At 32.2% G+C, this 19,117-nt stretch overlaps 3 protein-coding genes across 5 annotated transcripts; all 3 read left to right on the top strand.

The window, feature by feature from the left end:
• Positions 1-2,388: 2,388 nt before the first annotated feature.
• LOC106367209 (cinnamoyl-CoA reductase-like SNL6) lies at positions 2,389-6,277 on the top strand. The gene is made up of 5 exons (XM_013806931.3): positions 2,389-2,920; positions 3,031-3,212; positions 4,981-5,178; positions 5,279-5,432; positions 5,750-6,277. Exons 1-5 carry the CDS (start codon positions 2,665-2,667, stop codon positions 6,061-6,063), a joined length of 1,104 nt encoding a protein of 367 aa, XP_013662385.1. The 5' UTR covers positions 2,389-2,664; the 3' UTR covers positions 6,064-6,277.
• A 4,976-nt stretch (positions 6,278-11,253) lies between these two features.
• On the top strand, positions 11,254-15,078 carry LOC106364620. 2 transcript variants are annotated; one of them, XM_022707642.2, is made up of 2 exons: positions 11,254-12,110; positions 13,793-15,078. In XM_022707642.2, the coding sequence occupies exons 1-2, from the start codon at positions 12,076-12,078 to the stop codon at positions 14,418-14,420; spliced, it is 663 nt and encodes a 220-aa protein (XP_022563363.1). In that variant the 5' UTR covers positions 11,254-12,075; the 3' UTR covers positions 14,421-15,078. The 2 variants fall into 2 exon arrangements, with proteins under 2 accessions (XP_022563363.1, XP_013659610.1); XM_013804156.3 differs by having other exon boundaries at positions 11,257-12,110; positions 13,796-15,078.
• Positions 15,079-15,327: 249 nt separating this feature from the next.
• On the top strand, positions 15,328-17,321 carry LOC106429876 (DNA (cytosine-5)-methyltransferase DRM2-like). Of its 2 annotated transcripts, none has more exons than XM_013870645.3 (4): positions 15,328-15,473; positions 15,609-15,678; positions 15,775-16,548; positions 16,681-17,321. In XM_013870645.3, exons 2-4 carry the CDS (start codon positions 15,676-15,678, stop codon positions 17,119-17,121), a joined length of 1,218 nt encoding a protein of 405 aa, XP_013726099.1. In that variant the 5' UTR covers positions 15,328-15,473; positions 15,609-15,675; the 3' UTR covers positions 17,122-17,321. The 2 variants fall into 2 exon arrangements, with proteins under 2 accessions (XP_013726099.1, XP_013726098.1); XM_013870644.3 differs by having other exon boundaries at positions 15,361-15,473; positions 15,605-15,678.
• Positions 17,322-19,117: the final 1,796 nt, after the last annotated feature.

Below are 19,117 nucleotides of genomic sequence, written 5' to 3'. Positions count from 1 at the left end.
ATAAACGTCTTTCTTTTATAATCATATTTATCATGTGGTCTTCTCGTGAGGCAGACCACAGGTGTCCTACCATCAGACCCAAAGGAAACAGTTTTTAATTGATTTTTCAAAAAATATTGATCTAAATGCTAAAAAAAACAAATCGATCTAAACATCCGTTCAAACAATGATCTCATATAAAGCGTATAGCCTAGAGATTTTTGAACATTAGACCGCACTGACACAAATATGGTCTTCCCGTGACAGCATAGAACACACTGACACAAATATTGTCTTCCCCACTTGACAAATTGGGACGGAACAAAACCGGGGTGGCTCGCTGATCAAAACCACGTGCTGTAGTTTGTAACTGTAATAATAACAAAACCAATCATAAATTTCCAAGTAAGCGCAATTATTTACAGTCATTGACTATCAAGTAACTAATCATCTCGACTTCTGAAAAAAAAGGAAGTGCTGTTGACAAAATAAAAATCCAGTCGTGCCTACTCGTAATTTAACACGTGTTTGACAAAACAAATCGCGTTCTTCCTCTCAGGCGAGACATTCAAGCCGAGCCGTTTAGCCCAATCTGATACTATTACAAAAAAAAAATTTCCTACAGAATTTGAAAATTTCTGTTGTACACTTATAAGAATATAATTACTGGATTAATTTATGAAGCAAGGTGTAAACTAGGCAGATCACGTATTGTGAACTGCTAGATACCATATATGAAATGAAATTTTTGATATCCAAAATGTTTTCATGTGTATGGCAAGATATTTATTAAGTGTAACTTCTTGGTCAGAGAGCATATGAAAGTTGGTCCAAAAGCACACTTGCAAAATTTGACCGAGTAACTCCTATGCAACTTCGTTTTCTTGCACTCGTTAATTGTTTTGAACCAAATTGAGCTTACAAAGTTGACGATTACGGTAATCAACCGATCAATAGTAATCCATGTTATTATATGTTTAGATTGAAAATAAGAAATGTATGATTCATTCCCTACATTATTACATATATATATATATATCAATCACTATTGCCGATAGGCGATGGTTGTATAAGTTTGACTTATTATGTCATCAGATAACAGTTAATTTCCTTATTAAACTGGTGAAACTTATCTTAGAATAGTTTAAATTATTTCCTGAGCATTAGATTTTGCCTTTTTTTCCTTTTTGGCCTTGCAGACCTTCTGAGCAAGAGAAACAGCTTAGCCCTTTTTAACTAAAAGAATTAGCAAACCATAATAAAGTAATCAGAGTTGGTGACAATGTGTTGCACGTTAATTCACTTGCGTTAAAAAATGAAGAATCATACGGTTTAAAACATGAGAATTTGGCAAAATTTGACATTTTTGTCCATTAATTAATTCAAAAATTATTAGTATTTTACATCATTTAGTATTTAACAGTAACCCATAAAGTAACAAGAGTAGGTGAAAATGTGCTGCAGCCATGAATTTATTTGACTTTAAAAACAAGAGTCGCAAACAAAATCCGTGAACGTATTATAAATTTATAATCATGTGTAGATAAAGAATAATATAAAACGTGTATTTTGCAATCATCAAAACCCCTTATAATTAGAAAACAATGGTCAGAGATTTATTTATTACAAAATAATTTTGATATTTTATTGTTAGTTCGTTAATTTGTCTTAGTCCAATTAGCTGTCGTGTTATTAACTAGCTTGACCTTAATGAATCTAATAATAAGGTTTGGACAGAAACCAAGTGGATTTGACATTTTGACCCAAAAAAAGAAGAAAGAAACCTAGTAATCAGTCATGTAATACGGCCTTCAGGTCAGTATTAATTCCCACCACCACCACTAAATTAATTAAGTCTTAAAGTAACGATAAATATTCTAAAACAAAATGTGATTTTTTTCTAAAAAATTATTACAGCTATAATACTCCCGATGTTTCATTTTATGTGATGTTTAAAGAGAATGCAGACAAATTAAAGTGTAAATTTCTATACAATTTTTTTTGGTTAAATAAAAATATCATTAAATAAAATGGTTCAACCAATTAAAAAATCAGTATTATGTAATTGGTTACAAATTTCAAACAATATTAAACTTTCATCTATAATAATAAAAAAATTACAATAAAAGTATTTTCTTTAACATCAAGCAAACTGAAACAAAGAAACTATATTTTTTGAAAATACACAAAATATTGTTTATTGCAATTTATATATACAGATGCACAAAAGGATCATTTAATCTGATATACGAAACCGAAAATCTAGTACTATAAATCGGCTAGATGTAGTTTTATTTTCTTAAAGTATATATTATCTAACTAAAGAGGTATTTAATAAATGGCGAAAATACAAAGTTGATGGAGTGTTACCAAAAAAAAAAAAAAAATACAAAGTTGATGGGATCGTATATATACTGAAGCCGAGCCGAGCCGATAAGCTGCTTTGAAGACACATGTTTTTCTTGGAACGATCAGAGACTCTTTGCATATCTAGTGTGATCATGTGTACCCACAACCTCTGCTCTTTCTCCCGCTATATATATCGTCTCCCTCGTTTCTCTATCCTCTGTGTATCTATCTCTATATCTTCTCTGAACCTGTAGCCGACGCAAACAAGAATAAGCAAAAGGCAGTGAACAAAGAAGATAAACTTCTTTAACTCGTTCATTTGCTGTACTCTCGACTATGAGGATTGTACGTTCTTCGGAGAAGTTCTCGGCGGAGCTAAAGGAGTTCATGTGCGCCGCTGTGCAGAGGAGGAGAGACGACGATGGTTTCCGAGGCTCCAGAGGTGGTAAGTCAAGAAATGCGATGGATCTTGATTCCGACAACGGAAACAGATTGGTTTGTGTTACCGGCGGTGTTTCTTACCTTGGTCGCGCCATTGTCAAGCGTCTTCTTGTTCATGGATACTCCGTGAGAATCGTTGTTGATTGTCCAGGTAAAATTTTATACTTACTGTTAAGAAGATGTTTAAGTACAAAAATGATTTTAAGAAAATTAAATAAAGTCTTAATGTTCTCGGTACTTTGGTCGGAAAAAAATAAGCAGAGGACAAAGAGAAAGTGAGTGAGATGGAAGCTGATGCTGAAACGGCGTCGTTTGGCAACAGGATTACGTCAGTGGTATCACGGTTAACAGAGACAGAGAGTTTGATTAAAGCGTTCGACGGTTGTGATGGCGTTTTCCACACCGCAGCATTTGTCGATCCAGCTGGGATCTCTGGTTACTCGGTATGTTTCAGTTTCTTCATCCTCTAATATAATAAACGTATGCCCATGGTTAGCAAAAAAAATAAACGTATGCCCATCCTTGTTTTTTTTTTTTTTTTTTTGACGAAATATGCCCATCCTTGTTTTACGTTACGTAGATACTTATGCGAATACGTATGATAATATCACATGATATTTTCTTTCCCTTTTAGCTCACGGCTGAGTTTCTTTTTTTATTCACACACGAATAGGCTTTCCATGAAAAAATGCATATTAACGCAATTACTTGTGTGGTTTCTGCGTGATCCAAATAACTTTTTTTGTTTGTTATGGAAGCATAGTTTTGGTGGCGTAGGGGTTAGGTGTGTATATGAGCCACTGGGTTGCGGGTCAAACCCGCCCCGCTGACCCGCCAACCCGCGGGTAAACTGATTTTTTTTACTCAAAAAATTTGACCCGCTTGATCCGCAAGAAGAAAATATGAAATCCGCACCCGCTCCGCTAAAACCCGCGGGTGATCCGCTAGACCCGCGGATAATATTAATAATATTAAAAATTATTAATTTAAATATTTTTTATTAAAATAACAATAAAATTTAATATTTTAAATATTTTTTTATTAAAAATAACAATAAAATTTAATATTTTAAATATTTTTTATTAAAAATAATAAATATTAATCTATTTATAATTAAATTAAATTATTTTAAAAAAAAATTCTATTTAAAAATAATATTTAAAAAAAAATCTTTTTTTTTTAGTTTTTGCGGGTTGGCGGGTACGTACCCGCACTGAATTTTTGCTGACCCGCATCCGCTCCGCATAAAAATCACTCAACCCGCACCCGCAAACCAAATTTTTCAAATCACTCGACCCGCACCCGCCCCGCAGCAGATCAAATGGAGCGGGCCCGCGGATAATGATTCATATTCCCAGCACTATATATGAGAATGTGACAAAGTGGATATTTTTTTATTGCTTTATCCTTTTCCATCGGTTTTGTTTCTAGAAGACCTCTTAAGTGGCTCTACTTTCTTTTGTTAATAAAGTGGTTATGACTTGTAGTTGACACTTAGGAAGTACCTTAGTCTTTCTGAATGTTTGTTGCCAACGGCCTAAATACTTTTTCCTTAAAAACTTAGATTGTGTATATCTTTTTTCGTTGAAAACGGAAAAGAGTTGATAGCTCTGCGTTACCAACAAAATAAATAAAAAGAGTTGGTTGATAACTCTTGTTATTGTGAAATCTCAATACTTTTCTTTTGAATAGATTGAAAATATGCCACTTTATTTGAGATTTTGAGTAATTTCTTTTGTTTTTGTCAACATTTTGACATATTCATCCTCAACCACCTGATTCTAAAGAGAGTTATGAGTACTTAATTTGGAATATGAAATTTCTACACTTCTAGATTGATAGTAGGTTTCACTTGTTTGAGAGTTAACTGTGACCTCTCCTCATACCTGCATATTCTCTACCTACTGATAATGACAGCTATCTAGAAAAAAGAGGTTCTTGATTACAATGTGATTGGTTGCGGATACCTTATGTACGGCAACTATTAATTGAAACGTGTACGAACCAAGATCACTGTTTCAGTAATTACGGCATACATGTCACCGTATCACTCACATCACTCCGATAAATAACAAACAAAAACAAAATACATATGTAGTTCCTTTCTTATAATTTTCATCTTTAAAAACCTCTTTTTAATCTGTCTTAGTTTCTCGTTCTAACAAAATGTATGTTAATGTTACTAATGTTCATTTTGCTAATATTTTGCAGAAATCAATGGCGGAGTTAGAAGCAAAAGTGAGTGAAAATGTAATAGAAGCATGTACAAGAACAGGGTCAGTGAGAAAATGCGTCTTCACATCATCTCTCTTAGCATGTGCTTTGAAAGACAATTCCCTTAACGATCTTGATCACTCTATTATCAATGAAGAAAGCTGGAGCGATGAACAGCTCTGCGTCCATAATAAGGTAAAAGAAAATCATAGTTTTTCAATTTTGTTATTATTGTTCCATGATAATGTTTTCTATGGATCCACCATAACTAATGCTATCATTGTCTGATTCACAGCTTTGGTATGCACTTGGAAAATTGAAAGCCGAGAAAGCTGCTTGGAGAATCGCAGATTCAAAAGGATTAAAGCTTGCCACTATCTGTCCTGCTCTTATCACTGGTCCTGACTTCTTCCAACTTAACTCCACTTCAACCTTGGCTTATCTCAAAGGTAATTTATTAAAACGAACCTTAGTGATAGATATATATGATCACTTGAGTAATTATAATGTTTATATGATCTCGCATGGAATTGAATCATACATTTATATTATTCACAATCTAACATATAATAATCATGCATTACTATTTATAAGGAATATGAATCCAAAATTGTGTAACCGTCCAAAAATAATGTTGAACTATATTATATATAGCTTAAAAAAAATTTGGCATGTATACGTTGTTCACGGGTCGTCCATTTCACAAGGGAGACAAAGACAGGTAATAAGATATTGACTAGCTTTTTTTTTTTTTAAATAAATGCAGGAGCAAAAGATATGTACCGCAACAGATTATTAGCTACAATGGATGTGAATCGGTTGGCTAAAGTTCACGTCCGTTTATGGGAAGGTTTGGGTAATAAAACCGCCTTTGGTAGATACATTTGTTTCGATACCATTCTCTCAAAAGATGGTGCGGAAAAGCTTGCTAAAGATATTGGTGCTCAAATCGAAAAGATTTGCGGTAGTAGCGACGATTCTGAAGAAAACGCAGAAACTTCATCTACTCCTCAAATATCAGACAAAAAGCTTTTAGATCTTATGTCAAGAACTCTACGAAGTTGCTATCATGAAAGTTAGCTAGAGCCTAGAGTCGACAAAAAACTAAAAGGAGCAGTTTGAGATAATGATGTAATGTTTGCTCTTATTCTTTTCTTCTTTGCTATGGCATCATGCTTTTATTATATCCTCTATAATCATTATTACTATACGAATGTGGCTTTTGTGTGGAGGAGGTTGTTGTAAAGGGCGGTAGAGTTGGTATTAGTTGAAAATTAATATATTGATTTGCCAATTTTGGGTAGCTAACAATAAGTCAATAACTAGCAGATAAAGCCAATTTCAACAGTACATAAATCGGTTCAGGCCGGTACAAAATGACATGATCAGTTTGCCATTCTGCGTGGATTTGAGAAATATATATATGCTTTCTATTCTGTGATTCATCGAAAGCAAAAGTGTATATATGTTTAGTTTTCTGATAAATCAATTTTTAAATGGTGTAATAATCAGTTCATGCAACACGCAGTCACGCAGCCGGTTCATCCACAACAAGCAATCTGTTCGAACCAGGGATTTAAGTATATAACACGTTCTTTTACAACACAAAAAGTACATAACACGTATCAGACTGAAAAAAGTATAGTAGTTATAATAATTTGAAGAAAAAGTAGCAGACTGAAAGATTTATTCAAGTAAAGAAGACTGCTGCGAGCATAGCAAGGCGGCGAGGCGACTTGCCTCTTTTTTTTTTGTTCTGCTCGACAAAAGAAAAGAGCATCACAGTTACCGACGTGGCGATCTCAGTCGAATGCACGTGCAAAGTGTTTTGTAGCCAAAGCCCCTACAAAAGTCAGCAAAACCAGAGAGAAAAAGAGCGTGAACGACGCTGCTATTTATATGTAAATGCACGGAAAATCATAAAGTTATTTGATTATTTAAGTTTAATTTGCTTCAAAATTATATACAGCACTTCCAAAAAAACGACCAATGAAAATATATTAACATAAACACTTGTAAAACGACCAATGAAAATTTATTGACGAAATTAACATATATTCGAATTTTATAAGATTATGCTACTACTAAAGGACTCTGAAGTTTTGTAAATACGACTCGCGTCAATTTGGAACTAGCTATGATAAACATTTTAGTTGTAAAACGACCAATACAATTTGTTTTACCAGTACAAATTTATATTACTAGATTAAGAGTTAATAGTTTAATACTAGATTAACGAAATAAATAAACATACATATAAGATCATGCTGCTAATAAAAAAATCTGAAGTGTAAAATATTAATCGAATCAATTTCTGCAATAACTTCACTCTTAAATGCATCACTGAAACGTAGAAACTTTCGGTGACATTAAAATTTTACAATTGTATGTACTCACACCTATCACTGAACGCAAACCTAAATAAGTATATTTCTTTAAGATACTTTAATTCGGTGATCAATCTTGTAATACAATGTTCAGGTTTTTTAAAAGGTTACTAATACTACTATTTACTAAGGGTAAAATAGATAAAATTTATAATTTGAGTATTTGTTCATTTTTAATGTTAAGAAAAAAACTGCTTGAAAGCTACATAAATTGGGGCGGTTTCCATGAATAATTTTACAAAGGAACGAAAAGAAATAAAATAACACTTTTGAAAATAAATAGTTATTTCTTCTCAAATTTAACAAGAAATATTTTTATTTTTTATTTCTCTTAAAAAAAAAAAATGAGAGAGAAGGAGAAGGAAAAACTATTCATTGCGAATGATAATTTTTTTTTAAGAACGTTAAGAAATGGATTATTCCACGTTATTCATTTGTCACCATTCATATCATTTATCTTCGGGACTCATCGAGCACAAAGTTCCGGTATTTCGTATAAATTCATAAAGAAAACTTTCTCTTATTAATTTATATTAAATTAAACTTTTTAACAGTACTATTTTCATGGGAAACCTGAGTTAAAAAGTTAAATAAAACAATAAATCTCGTAAAGATACAAGTATCGACCCGTACGTGATTTATTAAAGTCTATATATAGCACTAAAGTTCAACAATGTAATGGTAGTTCAAACTTCAATCCTCGTGTTGTTTCGAGGGCCTCGATCGACGGCAAATATCTATTCACATAAGTATAAGTGTATAACGTAGTTACGTAGTAGTATTTAAGATAAGCTCACTATGAATTATACATCGCATTGGCTTGATTTTCGTAAGCCGGATCTTTTTTAAAATCCAACTTATTCAAATATTACATGGAGACGGAGTAACGAAAGACTTGCTTTACCCGCATGTAATTATCATGTAATACAACGATATATATATAACACGTACTAGCAGGTCGACTCCAAAAGTAAAACAAAAAACAAAGTCTGGTCTAATAAGTTCAATAAGAAATTAATATAACTAGGTAAGTTAGTCGCGTTAGTGAATAATTCACACAATGCGATTTATCGGCTCTTTATTTTCCTCAAGGGTTCCTCGATCATCAAAGAATCTCCTAAATTGTCATCAATCAGATTTGCCTTTTCTTTGGAGTGTAGAGTACACAAAAGTTCAGTTTTTATATCATCAATCATACCAATTAAAACTCAAACTTATGCCTAATTTTTAGATACTAACGTAGTACGTACCTATAATTATAACTACTATTATTCATTTTTTTTGTTGGAACTCAACTAATATTATTCATATATATAAATATTATCCATATAAATATATAAACACGTAACGTCTAGTTATATTTACAATATTATATAATGTAAGCTTAATGCGCAAACACGAATATTCCTATCAGTATGATATATACTTCGATTGAAAAAAATATAAACAGTCATAACCACGTCATCTCTTATCATTGGAAAACACATTATTGGACATGCTCAGACATTATCATATCATATGATATTATGATTACTGGTACTATTTTGCTTAGTATATTAACTATATATTGTTTATTCAAAAACATTTAACCCATTGTCATTAATCCGTTGTAATTTACTAATCTACCCTTATGATGTTATACATGCATCTATTTGATTAATTATCAGTATCGTAAATTACTGAATCTTTGAACATATCACACATTTCTCGGCTTCCAAATCCCTTATATATTAATCCCTTATATATTAATTGAGAAACATTTGAAAAGATGTAACCTCAATTTTGTATTAATTAAAAGATGCCCCAATGCATAGGTGACACTCAATTAGGTAGTCAATTACATTCAATTGAAAAATAAGTAGGTCGACATTCGATTTTTATATGTTGTTAGATATATAAGTTGGTCAAACTATATGATATAAAGATATGATATGATATTTTCTTTCCTTGAATAAAACCTACGGAATTACCATAAATGACTAATATATATATGACAATTAATGAGTTTAATAATAAAGATTTGATAACAATGTATATCTTCTCCATCATTTTTTGTTTAATTTTATATTATTAAAATAAATTAAACAATCAAATTAGCTATAAAAATAAAATTTAGATTTTTTCGTATATGTTATATTTTGAATTTTTAAAAACGACAATAAGTGACTAAAACTATTAAAATTATTATGTTAAAAATTAATGATCAATGGTTTAACATTTTTATTATAAGAAGATACACATGATTTTAAAACCATATGAGTAAAAAATATCATTTAATAATAAAATAAATAAATAAATATATATATATATTAAACACTATATACCATAAGATTACATAAATATTTTAATATTAAAACTTTCAATGAATTTTCAAGAACATTTATAAATTATAAACTTATTAAAGATTTCAGATTGAAATTGAAAATTTTGTTATCGATGATTTAAATATTTTGTTATAAAACGATATGAACGATCATAGAACCGTATGATTATAAATTCTTATTTAATAAATAACTATACAAAATATACTATTCCTAGAAAATAGGTTGGTCTATCTTAACTTATATTACACTTTTTATTAAACTAACTATCGAATTGATAAATAACGTACCAAAAAATGTTTTGCACTTTCCTTAAATAAAAGCTACGAAATTACCTAATATGATTAACATATATGTGAAAATTAATTATAATGAATAATAAATATTTGATAACAATTTTTGTATCTTAGTTCTTTTTTAATTTTATATTATTAAAATATATTTAAAAATCACATTAAATATATAATAAAAACATTTATAAATTTTCTTATATGTTATATTTTGAATTTTTCAAAACGTCTATAAATTATTAGAAATTTGAAGATCCACACTCTGAAAATTTTGTGATCAATAGATTTTTTTTTTGTCATAATAAGTTACAAATGATCATAAAATTGTATTAATATGAACTTTTATTTAATATTATAAGAAGATACACATTATTTTAAAACCATATGAGTAAAAATATCATTTAATAATAAAACATATATATTTATATATATATATAGATTATACTATATACCATAAGATTACATAAATATTTTAATATTAAAACTTTCAATGAATTTTCAAAAACATTTATAAATTATAAACTTATTAAAGATTTCACATTGAAAATTTTGTTATCGATGATTTAAATATTCAGTTATAAAATGATATGAATGATCATAGAACTGTATGATTATAAATTTTCATTTAATAAATGACTATATAAAATATAATATTCTTAAAAAAATAGGTTGGTCCATCTTGACTTACATTATATTTTTTATTAAACTAACTATCGAATTGATAAATAATCTACCAAAATTGTTTTTGCACTTTCCTTAATTAGAATCTACGAAATTACCTAATATGATTAACGTATATATGAAAATTAATTATTATGAATAATAAATATTTGATAACAATTTTGGTATCTTAGTTCTTTTTTTTTAATTTTATATTATTGAAAGATATTAAAAAATCGCATTAAATATATAATAAAAACATTTATATTTTTTCTTATATGTTATATTTGAATTTTTCAAAACGTCTATATATTATTAGAAATTTGAATATTCCCACTATGAAAATTTTGTGATCAATAGATTATTTTTTTGTTATAATAAGTTACAAATGATCATAAAATATAACGCATATGAATTTTTATTTAATAAATATTCAAACTAAATAATATATATATATATATATATATAAACACTAATGATTTAAAGCAACAAGATTGGCTGATCAATTTAGTCGTCCAGTTGAAATCTTTCAAAAGTATGTGAAGGACTAAAGTCAAAGTAAATATGGATTTAGTATAGTAGTTATATTTTACTAACCAAATATCGAAAAAACCGAACCGAACCGAAACCAACCCGATATCCGGATTGAACACCCGTAATCCAAATGAAGCCAAACTATTGTTTCATTCACCAAAATATAATAAAAATAATAACTTAATCCCGCGCAAGGCGCGGGTCTTATCCTAGTGATAGTATATTTCTCGCGTAATAAATAATCAAAGCTAATACTAAGTAATAACGAGTAATTTAGTAATACGAATTTGGTTAGCTTAAGCATTAAATAGTAAACGGATATTCATGTTAGCATAGTAAAACGATATGCTAATAATTTTTCTAATTCAGTTTAACTTAAACAAAAACCTGGATCATCAATCCGATATGCCGATTCCTGCCCAAAATTGATAGAAAACCTAATCGTACATATACAAAAACTTATACTACTATTTGTTTTGGTCGAACCTTGTACTAAAATAAAATGCATTTTTACATACGTATCTACTAGCTTATTATATTCATTTATAGTTCTTTGTGAGGTATACCGTGAAACATATTCGAGTTTAATTCTTTCTTTACACGTGTACATGTGTGTAGGTATATGAAAGCGATACATGTATATATATAGAGAGAGAACGGTATATAAATACATGTATATATGGAGCATTTGCTAGGTCAAATCATTTTTCTTCATCCTCTCTTCTGTTCTGCTTCTCCTTCTTTTTTTTTTGGGGGTTCTAATCTCCTTATATTTTCTTCACCATATCCATCATACCAAACCAAAGCTTACCTCTTAAGATTATTACAATAGACAACACATCAAATGAAAATGTATTACCGTTGTTCTCTTATGTATATGCGCACATAATTATATATATTATGCGAAAAGAAAGCGAGTTAAGGAATACTCCAAGGTAATCCATGCATCACTAACAATCTTTACATTAATCTCATGACTCATCGTTCTCGATTAGGGTTACTTTTGTAGGGTCCAATCGCCCCCCCCCCCCCCCCCCCTTTCCAATTAGTTAATTATGACATGCTGTTAATTAGCTACTGTGTTCATCGTTAATAATTACTTTTGTAGAGCTATATTTACTTTAAAGCATGATCATATTATTAACTAGATGGACTTCTTTTAGGTTGCATGTTTGAATTTTCTTTGTTTTCTTAAGAAAGTGTTCATATATCGAAATTTAGCTGATAAACCATTAACGCGGAGCATATATATGGCCATGTGTGTGTGGACATCAGTATAGCGTATGAACATGCAAATTTCATTTTCTAAAATTTACCCACCAGTTTGCACTTTCACCTTATACAAGTGAAAAGGACAATAAAACAAGGTCCCACCCTGATAAAAAGAGAGAAAACAGATTATAATCTCAAAACACAAAACATCTACTTTATTAAAACAGAAGTACACTTATAGAATAACCCTAAAAGTTACATAATATTTACAGTCAAATGCCATTGAGAATTAAATTAGTTTTACATTAAAAATGATTGTCTTTTCCACTTATTCATTGTTTTCTTAAAATAACTCAAACTAACCACAAAAAAAAGAAACATATTATTAATAAACTCAAACAAACTACATATTTTTAAATAAATGAACAAACATAAATAATTCCTCTGCAATATCGACACCCTAACATTGCTTATTATATAAATCTCATCCTTAGCTTACATAACCTGCACGAACATCAAATTATATAAGTAATTAAACTAAGAAAAATTAACAATGATTCTCACACGAGTTGAACAATTTCAGTTCACTTAATTTCACGGTGGTGTTTGTAGCATATTTGTAACCACTTTATTATATTGAAATATTCCACTCACTTCCATATGTCCAAATAATTAATAATCATTATCTATCTTATTAAAATCTAATATTTTTGAATTGAAAATCTTTTTCCCTAACAATCTTTGGAAAAAAAAATAGAAATATTTGCATAATTTACTAATTTGTTTCTAAATAAGATTTCCCCTTCAATTTCGGAACAAGGAATATATATATATATATAATTTGATCCATAACTACTAAACAATAAACATAATATTCGAATTTCAACAACATATTCTGCATACTAATGCAAACAAGAGATGCCTTACGAGGGTGTTTGAAAGTCCATTTGAGAACTCATCATCATCTCTCCTATTTTTTCTTTATATTTATATTATTAATAGGTCAAAAAAAACCCTTTAAAACCTAGCAATGGAGATGGCCTTAGTCCAAAGTACTCAAAACTTTTTCTTTTCTTATGTAAATGTTTGACAAAATTTGACAAGAGGAATCAAATTAGTACTAAAGCATCTATCTCCCTGCCGTGGTATACATGCGCTATAAGAGAGCGTGAGGAACTTTTGAATCTAAACTTCGAACTGTCTTTATGTGAAAGTGCATGGAAAATCTCAAGTTGTAGTTTCCTACACCTCTCTGTTTCCTTCATTTTTCACTATTAAAGCAAAACCTTTCTCAAACTTTGATCTATAAATCCATACATTTATATATATTAATATATCTAGTATTGATATATGTAACGTATATATAGGGTAACAAAAGCTCATATTGTTTCTCTATTTTTTCTAGCAGGCAGGGTTTAGTTTTGATGGAGGAAAACCTGCATCGAGTTTCACGTAGTCCCGATGTCGGGACCCACAATCAAAACGACTCCGTCGCCGAAGACAACCGTCGACGACGGCATTACAACCACCATACTCACGGCGTCCAAGTTAAATGCTCAGGCAGGTCGTGGGCGGCTGCGGCTATTGCTGATTGTGTAGCGCTCTGTTGCTGTCCATGTGCCATCATAAACTTTCTTACTCTGACTTTCGTCAAGGTCCCTTGGATGATAGGACGGCGATGTCTCGGAGGCAGACGGAAGAAACAGAACAAACGGAGGCTGCACAAGAGACAACGCCGCGGTAAAATCAACAGTGAAGACGGGTTTCATCATTACAATAACCGTAAGTTTGAGACGGCCGTGGAAGATGAGAAATGCGGTGGTGGTAGCGGCGGAGATGATGATGATGATCACCGGTTTGTGGTGGAGAGAGATGGAAGTTTAACGAAGGATGAGGAGGAGAAAACGGCGTCGGTTAGTGGGAGTGAAGAGTCGAGAACAAGTGCAAGAGTTGAAGCAGAGAGAGTGTGGTTAGAGTTGTATCAGATTGGTCATCTTGGATTTGGTCGAGTCTCCTTCACTGGGATTCAATGATTTAATCGATCATTTTTAGGATTTAAAAAAAAGTTAATATTCTGAAATTTCGGAGAATATAAAATGTGAATTTATCTAGCCTAAATAATGTAAAATTTGATAGTGTAGTGTACTAGTGTACATTTATTAGTAATAGACAATTAAAAAATTTCACATTTGAAACTGAAAACTACATACTACAAAAAATTTCACATTTTGGTAGAGAGTGTGGTTTAAGTTCCTTGTGTAATTTTTCGACTCTTCAATGGTTACATTCTGTGTCGATTCTCTTACATAATATCCAAATTTTAAACGGTCGAAATGTCTTTGACCAAAGGAAAAAAAAGGTCGAAATGTCCAAGTGATCAATCAGTATAAACCGAATAGATAACCGGATCAAACTAAACCATGTAAAAACCAGACGCATTCTCATTTCCTTTGTGTTAAGTACCCTAAACCTAATAGGCAATAGCGTTGCAGTAGTGAAAAGGGCTGCTTCAACTTCCCTTCTCTCCAAAGGAATGGCTCAGTATGTTTGCCTTCCCTTCACACCAAATCTCCACTTTCCCAAACCAAACACGCCCTTGTGTTTCGCTGCTAACCGAAAATGTTTCATGGATTCTTCTGATCGAGTCATGTTGGCTGTGTCAGGCAGTTGTTCTGCCATAAGGAGTTTTCAAGTGTTAAAGAAAATTCACTTCCGCTACCTCGGTTCGATTAGCACTTAAATATGAAATATATAAGTGCTTATTTTCTAAAGTCATAGATTAAACACATTTGTTTTTGAACCTAATCATTGGCATTGTTATCTCCTTTTTTTTAGTTTTATGAATGGGCCTGTTTGTGGGCATCAGTTTGTAATTATCGTACTTGTTGAGCCTTATAATAAGAAATGATATGACAGAAAAAAAATCTCAGGCCTATTAAGTTCAGATATCGTTCTCAGTACGCCATCGTTGCTAATATTAAATGTTTCTCTAGTTCACGGCGTAACACAGCTCTCTCACCGACGACGACGATCGAACTTCTACCCACCACGGGAGCGTTTCAGCTTCTCAGACGATATTTCTCCGGGTTTTAACTTTATTCTCTTATAAAATAGAATTTGGTAGAATCTGCTTGTTACTTTGAGGCCATGCAACATGCGTTATTATTCACTGATCTCTTCTTCTTCAGAAGTTTTTATTCTTAGTAACTCTTCTTAGGCAGGTTTACACACCAGAGATCCTTACTAGACTACAAGTCCCCTTGATCCAGTCACCTTGCTACTACAACAATGGTACACTGTGATTATTTTCATTTGTACAGTTATTTGATTTGTATATGATTATTTTATTTCATCATCACAATTTTCTATTTTGTACATTAATTTTAGGCAAAAGATTCTGCTGATTGGAACGCTGTCGATGATTTGGATTTTGAGATCCTTAACTTTCACTCATCTCCATCTAATGCCGATGATGATATGGATTTTGAGATCGTTAACTTTCACTCATCACCGTCGTCCCCATCTCCGGTAGTCACCAATGATGAGCCGCTTCGCCTACCAATACCAATGAGTGGATTAGGGGTTCCAAATGAGCAGCTGTTCGTCACACAAAGATCACTACCAGAACTAGCAAGAGGCCCACCATATTTCTACTATGAGAATGTTGTTCTTGCACCTTGGGAGACAATCTCAAGGCATTTGTATGACGTTGCACCAGAATTTGTGGACTCAAGTTTCATATGTGCTGCAGCAAGGGAGAGAGGTTATGTACACAATCTCCCCATCAGCAACAGATATCTGATTCAACCTCCTCCGAAACACACAATTCAAGAGGTGTTGCCGCTGACCAAGAATTGGTGGCCAACATGGGATACAAGAACCAAACTGAACTGCATATTTACTGTTAATGCTAGTTCTCAGTTAACAAACAGGATCCGCTCTGCCCTTGAGGCTTCTAGGGGAGAACCGCCTGAGGAGATAAAAAGGTATGTCATTGAGCAGTGCGAAAAATGGAATCTTATATGGGTGGGACAAAACAAAGCTGTGCCATTGGAAGTAAATGAAATTGAGACTCTTATGGGGTTTCCAATATACCATACACGAGGTGGTGGTGGCATTAGTAGGGCCGAGCGTTTAAAGTCACTCAGTAATTCTTTTCAGGTAACTGCCCCATGCATTTGCATAATCATCGTTTTGTTTGGTTAGTATCAGTTTATACTTTATAGTAGTTTGAATTTATTTAGTTATTGATAGTTGTATTTCCCATGTTTTGATGTTTGAACTTGTTTTTAGGTGGACACATTGGCATATCATTTGTCTGTCCTTAAACCCTTGTTTCCTGATGGTATTAATGTCCTCTCCCTGTTCACTGGTATTGGTGGTGGAGAAATGGCACTTCATCGTCTCCAAATTCCGATGAAAACAGTTGTTTCTGTGGAGTTCTCACAAGTAAACAAATACATCTTGAGAGACTTTTGGGAGCGAACTAACCAGAAAGGAGTGTTGATAGAGTTTGAAGATGTGCAAGACCTAACTAAAGATATAATCGTAGAGTTGATGAAGCAGTTTGGTGGGTTTGATATCGTGATTGGAGGTAGCCCTTGCAACAACCTCGCTGGTGGTAACAGAGTAACCCCGAATTGTCTGGAAGGTGAACAGTCTTTGATGTTCTATGAGTATTGCAGGGTTCTGAACGTGGTTCGCCAGACAGCAAAGGAGATGAGAAGATCTTGATGATCCTGGCATAAAACTTAGTCTGAACTCTGTCATTATCGTAATGTAATATCATATGGTCTGAGTACGTATAAGTGTGTGTTTAATATATAAGTAGGAGGGTCCTCTTTATTTTGGCGGTGGTCTATTATGAACTATGCGGCGGTGGTTGATGTTTATTAAAACGTTTTAAATATTAAGTTTGGCTGTTACGTATGAAATTATGAAGCATATCAAGTGAGGGTTAATGTATGAACTCTGTATGTGAGCTCAGTCATTAGTGTCTTTAACCTAATCTAAAAATTACGATTGGGTAGAACTTAGAGAAAGGGTATCACGTGTGTTTAGTGATCTACCACAACCAGGGAGGTGAGAAATTTCATTAACAGTTTCTCTCCTTTTTTTTTTGATCAAACCATTAACAGTTTCTCAAGCTTGTAAAGTTCTATCATCAACAAAAGGCCCCTATGATATTAAATTATATCTTAAATAGTGAGAACATCAATTTAGCTTTAAGGCCCTCTGCGAATTCTGTGGACTAGTCCAATGAACTTATATGTGATCGATTATGATCAATATTAGTGAGCTTGTTCTCGACCAAACTTATTCACAATTGTGTGTGCAATCAAAAGAAGCTTTTCTTTAAATCTGATTATTTTGATTTAATTGTGCCTTGGCTTCATTTAACAATCATCTGACCATTGTATCCTAATTCAAAGAGACGTAGACAAAGCAGAATTGCAAGGCATTCCGATTTGAACATTTTAAAGTTACTAGTTATATATATATATACAATATTTCATACCTTTTGGTGTATATATACACTAAGTTAAGGATTCAATAACCAAACAAACTCGTTATTCCAATATATCATTCCTATATTATAGCTGAGAACATCCAACTTATAACACCAGCAGCAAAGAACAACATATAACGTCCTTTGTGAATCATTGAATGTTGTCTCTAAAAGTTGTGTGTTTCACATATGCTTGGCTGCGTAGCCTCTGTCTCCTGGTGAAAGTGGAGTCGACCAACTAGTTGAGATTATTAAGGTACTTCAACTTGGTTGAAACATGGACTGGATCATTGATCATACGGAATGTAGAGGCTCCATCTCCGGCTACTGATTGCAATATATGTTTTTGATTGTGAGTTTACAGGTTATTGGAACGCCAACACGAGAGGAAATCAAATGTATGAATCCACACTACACCGAATTCAAATTCCCTCAGATAACGGCTCATCCTTGGCACAAATTAAGCAAACTAAACATCAGTAAGTTTCTCAACATGCTCCATATATTTTTGAGCCCACACCTAACTGAAAAAAATGTTGTGTTGATTCAAAAGATATTTCATAAGCGTACACCTCCAGAAGCTATAGACCTTGCCTCAAGATTTCTCCAATATTTTCTCCAAATAAACCTCAGGAAAAAATTGATAGAAGACTAACCTACTCAAAGCGTCTATGTATATAAATAAAAAAATTGGCATAATCTTTTAAATTTTTTAAAAATAATTAAATATAAATATATATGTTTCCGTCTAAAGGAATCTTTCATAACAAAACTCCTAATAATAATAATAATTTAAAAGAGAAAACAACAAAAAACCCTTTAACTTACAAATAAAAACAATATCAGCCATGTTCGTTTGGTTGCCGCAGGTTTCAGCGGCAGCGGCAGCGTCAACATTCTGCGTCAACTCTTGTTCGTTTCGTTGACGCAGGAAGTTGCGTCTGACGCCGCGTTCGAACGCCGCATCCTGCAGCTGACGCCGATAAAACCTGCGGTCGCGATATAGTATGCGGCAGCGTTAGCGTCTGCAAAACGAACAACAATTGTCCTCATTGACACTGCCGCCGCCGCTGACGCCGAAACCTGCGGCAACCAAACGAACAGGACTATAACCTTTAATTTCCGTTTGAGCTATTTTAATTTCCAAATTTTGAAAATTGTTCATTTTAAATTTCAGCTTTGACCAAACTATTTCAGATACAAAAAAAAAGTCAAACATTA

Source organism: Brassica napus, chromosome A2 (assembly GCF_020379485.1).
Source record: "Brassica napus cultivar Da-Ae chromosome A2, Da-Ae, whole genome shotgun sequence".
NCBI lineage: Eukaryota > Viridiplantae > Streptophyta > Magnoliopsida > Brassicales > Brassicaceae > Brassica > Brassica napus.
Note: the sequence above shows the minus strand (reverse complement) of the source record. Positions and strands in the feature narration are given on the sequence as shown.